General features: G+C 41.8%; 1 protein-coding gene across 1 annotated transcript in view; it reads left to right on the top strand.

Moving 5' to 3' along the window:
* Positions 1 to 2,315: 2,315 nt before the first annotated feature.
* The window catches only part of LOC103799739 (PDZ and LIM domain protein 5-like), a gene marked incomplete at its 3' end in the record, with an annotated part of 41,109 nt that continues 34,475 nt past the window's right edge, over positions 2,316 to 8,949 (top strand). Inside the window, exon 1 of the mRNA XM_009072089.1 lies at positions 2,316 to 2,411. Coding sequence (XP_009070337.1) covers positions 2,316 to 2,411 — 96 coding nt within the window. The remainder of the gene's footprint in view (positions 2,412 to 8,949) is intronic.

Genomic DNA, 8,949 nt, shown 5'->3' with positions numbered 1-8,949 from the left:
TCTCCCCGGGGCTGTGTGTGTCTCTCCGGTGCTGCTGTCCCCCCTGCCCCGCAGCGGGAGGAGGACTCCGCTGTGCCGGCAGTGCTGCGATCCTGCCTGGCTTTTGAAATTCCTCCTCTCAGAAGTATATGGAAGGTTTGATCATCTATAGGAAAGTTGCACCATTTCACCCTTAGCTGGTTTGTTGCACAATGCTCCCCACATGAAGCAGGGTTGGTGGGTTGCAGTGGTTTCTCTTAGCTTTTGCGCTTGCAGGTTTTAAGAAGTTTGTTAAATGAAACTTTTTTAATCTTCTTTGTCTGCCGTTCCCTCCTGGCGTATCTGATCTGTAAGCCTGGAGGTGCAGATGTGTCAGAATTAAGAGGGTGAGAAAGGAACGATGAGTGATGCTGAGTGTGATGCATAGTATTTCAGCTCGCAGCTTCTTCCCTCCTGTCTCTAGTTGCTACAAATGAACGAGAACAATATCAGTTCCTAATGTAATTTGACCTTTTTCCTAGATCTGTAGTTCTAAGTAGCTGTTATTCAGTTAAAAAGAAAAAAAGCTTCACAAGTGCTTTAGTTTTAACTGATAGGTAAAGCCTGTGCCAATGAGGTGCATGTGCTGGTCACTAGATGTTTGCTTTTCTGCAGTCTCATAATTTAGAATAACCTGTCACTGCAATGGATTTCATTTAGAGAGAGTGAAAAGAATTTGGAGTTTTATGCAGAAAGAAATCCTCTTTTAAAAGGAATTCTGTGCACAGGGCAATTAAACAACTTGTAGTTCTTGCTTTATTGTTGAGCAAGATCCCTAAGATTCCTAGCTCAAACTTGGTGGGTGGAGGCTTTTCTTCCTCTTTAGCCACATGAGAGCTTAGCAGTGTGTGTTTCCCCTTCTGTGTATTGGTGCTTGTTGAAGCTTTTAAGGGTGGGTTGAGTCAGCACTGGAGGTCAGAGTTGCCCCTTTGCTGGATGCCAACAGGCAGGGACTGGTTGGGAATGTCCCAGGTACTCGGGCACCTCTGTTAAGCTTCAAATTCTGCTTTCTAATATATATAACTTGTGCTGCCCAATGCCAGCAGCCCTGCTCTGCTTACCTGAGTGGCTCTCAGCATAGATAAAGTTCACCGTTTGATTTAGAACCAGGTCTGAGCAGTGGATCTCTGCTGCTATGGGAGGTGAACTTATGCGTGAGTGACATCCTTGCAGTGGTGGGGGCTGTGCGACAGCCCAGCTCTTGTGGTGGGCTGCATTTGAAAAAAATCCACTGCCTCAAAACTAACAGAGCCCCCCTGCAGGGTAGGAACCGCTAAAACCAGACTTTGTGGAGTTTGGTGGGGTTTGCAGCTGGTTTGCTGCTGCTTGAGTGAAGGTCCACCTTAAATGTCCCTACATGAGTATGGAATCTGGCTGTGCCCCGGTGTAGTCTTACACCAGCCCACCCTGGTGTGCTCCTGCCTGGCTTCAACTATACAAAAATAGATGCATCCAGTACCTAGGATGTCATTGTAACATTACTTATCTGAGGTGAAGCTGACGCCCTTATCTTTGATGCAGTTAAGTGTCTCACTTGCCTTTTAAAGGTAATTTGTTGCTCACATTTGTGGAGAGGGAGATGCTTGGGTTTTGCTTCTTCAGCGTTGAGTTGTGTCTGTGGATATTTTGCTTTAGTTCACAGCTTTTATTTGAGGGTTGGATTTAATATCTGTTTTGTCTGTGGCGTTGTTCTACAAGTATGAAGCTATGCTATAAAAATAAAAATGTCACAGGGATTTTATTTTCTCCTGATTAACTTTAAAGTCACGATGTTTTGACATTGCTGTGTTTAGAAACAAGCTTTGAGCTGATGACATGGCAGCATATGATATTAATTTTGTTAGAAATGAATGTGCCAGTAGCACTAATGTCTTCCATGCTTGGACTCAGTTTGTGCTTGTTTCAATATTGACTTGTTTTTTGTTGGTTTTTTGTTTGTTTGTTTAAGGTGAGCTTTAATGTTGGGGTTCCACCCCTCAGTGTTGTGGTAGTAAGTAGTAGTTGTCAAACATTCTGACACCAGAAATTCTCAAAATCCCAGGTCTGTATTACCCTTTCCTTAGATATGTTTCTTCCTAAGCTATGAAGGAAAACAACATGTCAGGAATAAAAACACAAATAACAACAGACCTGGTGTGGGTTTTTTTGGCTGTTTTTGAGGGAGGGGAACACAGCCAAAGTAAGAAGGCTTTCTAATAGTAAGCAGTGCCTTTTGTTTTGATCATCTTTAAATTAAAACTCTAATCTTCTTCTACAGGCATCAGTTCTTTATATTTGATCCTTGAATACTGAACATCATGAGCAACTACAGCGTGTCTTTGGTTGGGCCGGCTCCCTGGGGTTTCAGGCTTCAAGGGGGCAAGGATTTCAACGTGCCTCTGTCAATCTCTCGAGTAAGTGCTTTTACTTCTTTTCCTGCATGTGAGTGTCTGTTATGTTATGGCTAACCTGCAACCTTTAGACATAGATAGTATGCAAAGCCGTTTAGTACAAATACTGGAGCTCAGCTTGCCCTGTGGCATGGAGGACTGTTGGGGACAGAGTTGGGAAAATAAATCTTAATTTTGTTGGAGCCTTCATACAATAATCTTAGGCAGGACTTGTTCATTTGAAATGGTCATTTTATCTGCATTTGTTTATGCAACAAACAAAAGAAACTACCCTTCAATTCCCTTCTCTGCTCCCATCCAGAAAACAGATGCAGAGGTTGGAGGCTGACAGGAAACAAGCAATTTTCTGTACAAGGCTGAGCCTGTGCAGGTCAAGTAGGAAGCAGTGGGGAAAAATTACTCTGGTTACCATTGTTTATTCAGGAGTTCTTAGCAGCTTGAGGATCTTCTGGTGTCTGTTCTTGCAAATCCTACTATTTGCAATAAAAAGGTCCTTAAATGACAGTAGTTGAGAGTAGTAGTTCATCAATATGTGCCAGTTTCTCTGAGTGTTTTACAGAGTATGTACTCTGAACTGGTATTCAAAGGATTTGAGGAACTAAGTCAAAACAAACATGATCTTTGTACCCAGGCACTATCTAACCAGTTTCCTACTTTAAAGCCATGCTTTTAGGGAAAGCTTGACTTTCAAAGTGGGCCAAGTTTCAAAGCCTTTCTCAGATGGCTGAAGCATTTTGCACATAAAATGTGGGAACAAACTTTGCCATATTGGATTTTTAGGATCAGTGGAAATCTCTGGGTGAAGAAACTGGCTTCTGATGGCTCTATACCCTGGCACCTTTAAATCTGATTAGCAGTTTGGAAGCATTTATGTAGAAATGACTGCTTCTCTGTCAACAGCTCTCCTCTGCCTCCTGCATATTTGCGTAGTTTACTGACAAAGATGAATTATTTTTTACACCTGTTGGGACTGCAGAATTGATACTGCCCTGGGAGATGGAGCTGGTTTCTATTTGGGTTTATGCATCACTTCGATATTTTTAGCTAATCGTAACTAGCAATTCAAACTCTGCTGGTTCACTTAGACTTGGCTTGTGCTATCCACCTGTGGATTATGCTGGTGAAGTTAAAATGCAGTTTGGCTCTGCAAAATTATTTTTATATGGCAAAAATGGACTGAATAGCTGTAGGAATGCCTGTGTACAGATGAGTACAGTTGATATCTGAGACAGAAGGGGTTGGGAAGCAGTTTATTATTGAATTCCGGGGACTTTAAACTGTAATTCCGTTTCTTGTTCAGTAGCTGGATACTCCTACACTGGTGAGAAATTTGAACTGGGAATGCAGATAGGGCTCTTTTGATTTGAGGGTAGAAGGGCTTTCATATCAAGGATTTGCAAAAGCATAGGCAGGCCCTTGCCTGCATGGGGTGCTTGTGCATGGTACTGAAGAGCAATTCAGTACTATAGGCAGTAAACCATACTAAACAACTAGTTTCAGGAAAGGGTAGTACATTTTCTGTAGAGGCCTCTTTTGTCCTGGAGATCTAGGGTGCAGTCCTGCTTGTAAGCAGGCTTCCTCTCTGAAAGAGGAAATATATGTTGAAATTAGCCTAGACTACAACTTTATTGCAGGAATCAAATATGCTGTCACATGGAGTAGCCTGGGGGAATTGACCTAAATAGTTATGTATAAAAGCCTCAGTTATGGGATTCCTTAATGACAAATGTCAATGCCCAGAAGAGCAGAATATAATGAAAGATGGGGACTGGTATGGTTTTGGAACTTTAATTTGTGCATGGGAGGAGAAAACACAATATCCAGTTCATCTTTTGTACCTCAGCACGGCTCCTCATCTGAGCTCACAGTTAAGAGTATGCAAATATTAGACTGCCTGGTGCCTTTTCTTTTTTCCTCCTTTGGATCAACAAAGTGTTTAGTTCTGGTATGCCAATCCAGCTTTGGCCCGATCACTGGAAGAATTCAACACCATGTTCTTGGTATGCTAGAACAGCGCGTACAATTGCACAGTCCAAGCCCTTCTTTTCCTGATGTAGCATAAATTCCTTCCTGTATCTGAAGGCTGCTAATTGAATTATTTTAGTGAAACAGTAACGAGACAGCAGAATTATGTTCTTTGGCAAAGAGGACTGTTTGGTTTTGTTTTGCTTTTAATTTGTCGTCTAGATGCTGAAGATGAATCTGGCTGGGCTGCTGAGGGCTAATTTCCTGCTTTAGTTTAAACTCCTTGAAGTTAAGTTTAAAGAAGGTATAATTTATGAAAACAGAAAAACAGAAAACAGAAAACACACTGGTTTCTAAAGCTGTTTATCTGAAAAGTTAATCTCTTCACTTGAACAAATTAAGTTCTCATGGTTCCTTGGAGAAAGTTTTTATTAAGTCATTTGGCTTTGTATGGGATGCAGTTTAAATGAGCATATTCTTTTTTGCTTCTGTAGAGTAAAGTGAGCCTCTTTTGTGTCTCTCAGTTGAAATTCTTAATGTCAGCTGAGGTGTAACAGGTTAACATTACTGGAGGGATAGCACTAACATTTGATTTTTTGTAGGCTAATGTATTGCAGACTAGTTGCAGCATCATAACCAATAGCAGCACTTACTGAAGGATAATGTCAGTCGCTCAATATAGCTCTTTGAGTGCTTTAAAGTTGCTGTGCATACTTATAGAGCTGTACACATTTCATGCTAAGTAATATATGTTGGGGATATAGCCTTACTGTTAGTAATTTATCAATATAAGTATATACTCTATATACATATAGTTACATATGTATTTATACAATTAGTATATATATCAGTACAACAAAAATGCATGTGGTACTTGTTATGTGTACTTGTATCTGGCTGGACTTCCCTGAGGTAGCTTTTCCCAGTCCTTCTCTTTGTCTGCTAAACATGTCTGAGCCCTGCAGTGCCATTGCACAGGCCAGGAATTCAAGCCTGTGAAACTGGTGTAGGTTGGGAGCAGTGATGGGAGTATGATGGGTGGTATGGCTCTCATGAAAGAAGGGCCCATGGTAAGGAAGCTGCTCTGAAAGTAAAGCAATTTGGTCTTTGCTGTTCAACCAAGAATAAAAAGTGGGTTGAGGTTTATTTACAGCCAGGTGTTAAAGTGGTTCAGGCCACCATGTGTAACTGTACTGTAGGGCTTCCAGGTAGTTGATTCTGAGGTGGTAGTTGTAGAACAAGAGCTTGGAGACTGTGAGCAGTTAGCCTGCAGTGAAGAAGGGAGAAATTAGAGCCAAGGTATGCAAACTCAGATTATTCTGACTTGCTGTTCTTACTTTTTTGTCATGGTGTCTTACATTAATTAAAGAAGCAACTGTTCTCCTTATTCCTTCAAGACCTGTGTTGTGCTGCAGAAAAAAAAAAAACCCAACCCAGAAAAAAAAAAGGAAAGCTAGAGCAGATAAGAACAAATTGCTGAGATGTGAGGTTTATTATATTTCGACAGCTGGAAAGTAGCTATTGTAGGAAATAACTAAAATTCAAACTTTTACCCTATGGAAGAAAAGCTTAATGCCTGTCCATCTATCTGTAATATATGCAGTCATGTGAAATTGACTGGCATACTGTGGTTGTCTTCATATGAATGAATGCATTGTTTCTTAAACAACACAGGTGACTTAAGTCAGCTACTTAACAGATATTTTCACCTCCACCTGACAGATTTGGGAGGCATTGTCCCAGCATTGAATGTTGGCTATACTGCAAGAATTATATCATGGGTCCTCCTTATTTCTTGGTTATTTTCAAACCAAATTTATTTCCAAGTTTCAGGATGTTCTGCTAAACATCAGCTGGATCGAAAAAAGGTTTTGGTCATAATTGCTGTTAATAATGAATCTGCTGATATCCATGTAGATCTGTGGTCTTGAATGAGTCTTACTGATGCTAGGGATATGTCCAGTTTGGGATTATCATTGGTCTACACTCCATAGATCTTTGCCTTCTAGATTTGTTTGTGCAAGAGTTTATTCTTATGCAGCAGAAGAAACGAAGTAGTGCAGTTTTGGAGATAATGTAGTCCAAACACACAGCTAGGTAGGATTCTTGAAGTGGCTTTTGGGCATACTAAATATTATATTTGCAAAATTTGGTGTTAATATCTGCAACATGTTCTGTAATTTTTAGCTTCAGCACCATAGTTTTTAAAACAGCTTACACTTTTTTAGCGTTTGGATTAACATTATATTTGCTTTACTTTTTTGTTAGTTGGTTAGTTCCCAATGCTTAATCAACATAACCAGAATAAACTAAGCATGACTGTAGCATTAGAATTGTCAAAACTGCTGTCCTCTGCAGATTGAAGTAAATAGTGTGTGGTATTGATGATGTATTCATTATGTTGGGATGACCTGTGAGAGCAGCCCACATTGGGATGAAGTAGGGAATGCATGTGCAGCATATCACATGGTCAATATTCATCCCACATGAGCATGCTGGCATTCTTCATGCTGGTATTGGGAGGTCCCTAGCAGAGGAGTTGTCTCCTCTGCTTTCCCTCTTGCCCAGGACATACATGGTTACCCAGCAAGTTGTCCGTGTGGATGAAGCATCTATGATTGGTTTTGCACAGTGTCTGCTTATTCAGAGATTTGGCCTTTAGCCTTCTTAATATTTGGAAGCAAGTTGTTTTTAAGTCATCAACATCTGTGAAAATAGTGAGAAGAGAATAAAGGAAACCAATACTTTGAATAGGCCTAGAGCATGTGAGCTTTGATGACTAGAGTCTGGCTGAGCCTCTTGCCCTTGTGTTTGCGTGAATTATTTTATGAAACCATATGTGTAATTTCCAGTAAAATAAAGTTTTGTGTAAGTATGAAATAAGTTATTGCAATGGGGGGGTTAGGGAATAAACCATATGTGTAATTTCCAGTAAAATGAAGTTTTGTGTAAGTATGAAATCAGTTATTGCAATGGAGGGGGTTAGGGAAATTATCTTTCAAGCAGGCATGTGAAATAGGAGAAATACTAGAATAACTGCTGGCCTGGCCAGTGATAATCTTGTCAGTAACTCTATGCTTCATCCTGGAAGGTACGGAGAGCAACTAACTAAGCTCTAACTGACAGCGACTGGCATTGCTGTGCTGGTTTGATTTGTTACTGAGTTGCAATGGTTTGCACAAAATACCTGAAGATGTACTGCACTACTGCAACTGAGATGGACTGAGAACTGGCTGAATGGCAGAGGTCAGAGAGTTATGATCAGAGGTGCAGAGACTAGTTGGAGGCCTGTAGCTAGTGATATTACCCAGGGGTGAGTACTGGGTCCAGTCCTGTTCAACCTATTCATCAGTGACCTAGATGAAGGGACAGAGTGTGCCCTCAGCAAGTATGCTGACAATACAAAACTGGGAAGAGTGGCTGACACACCAGCAGGCTGTGCTGCCATTCAAGCGAGACCCTGGAGAGTTGGGCAGAGAGGAACCTAATGGAGTTCAATAAAGGCAAATGCAGGGTCCTGCACCTGGGGAGGAATAACCCCGTGCACCAGTATATGTTAGGGGTTGACCTGCTGGAAAGCAGCTCTGCAGAGAAGGACCTGGGGGTCCTGGCAGGCAACAGACTCTCCATGAACCAGCAGAGTGACCTTGTGGCCAAGAAGACCAATGGTATCCTGGGCTGCATTAGGAAGAGGGAGGTGATCCTGCTGCTCTACTCAGCCTTGGTGAGGCCACATCTGGAGTACTGTATCCAGTTCTGGGCTCCTCAGTACAAGAAAAACAAGGAACTACTAGAGGTGGTCAAACAGAGGACTGTGAAGATGAGTAGGAGGCTGCAGCATCTCTGTCATGAGGAGAGGCTGAGAGAGTTGGGCCTGTTCAGTCTGGAGAAGAGAAGACATCTGATGGGCAGGTGTGAAGAGAATGGCTCCTAGGACAAGGGACAATGAGCACAAACTGAAACACAGGAAGCTCCATCTGAATATGAGGAAAAAATTCTTTACTTCAAGGGTGACAGGGCACTTGAACAGGCTGCACAGAGAGGTTGTGGAGTCTCCTTCTCAGAAAATATTCAAAATCCACCTGGACACAATCCTGCGCTATCTGCCGTAGGTGAGCATGCTTTAGCAGTGGGGGTGACCTAGATGGTCTCCAGAGATCCTTTCCAAACCCAGCCCTTCTGTAATTCTGTAACTGCCTGGCACAGGGTCAGACATTGCAGCACTTACCTGCTGATGCTGCTCTTAGGGCAACAAATGCTGCATTTCACAGGAGCTATCAGTTCTTGTGAAATGATTGGGGTTTGCCAAGACACCAAGCAAGAAGTATTATTCTGTTCCGTTTAATTCTGTTTACAAGATGTGGTTTACTGAAAAATATACTGAGAATGACAAATGAGCTACCAGTGCCAAAGTCTGTATCCTCTCTGCTCTGAGTCCCCAAGGAACAGAGGTTTCTCTTTGGATAATTATATATCTCCCAGCTGCACCAAGTGGTTTAATATGAGCAAGGTTTCTGAAAGTCCTAAGGGTGCTGGTTATTGCTTCAGAGGTTGCATAGTAGCCTGCAAGCAAGAA

The sequence above is a fragment of the Acanthisitta chloris genome, unplaced genomic scaffold (assembly GCF_000695815.1).
Source record: "Acanthisitta chloris isolate BGI_N310 unplaced genomic scaffold, ASM69581v1 scaffold3393, whole genome shotgun sequence".
NCBI classification, from domain to species: domain Eukaryota; kingdom Metazoa; phylum Chordata; class Aves; order Passeriformes; family Acanthisittidae; genus Acanthisitta; species Acanthisitta chloris.
Note: the sequence above shows the minus strand (reverse complement) of the source record. Positions and strands in the feature narration are given on the sequence as shown.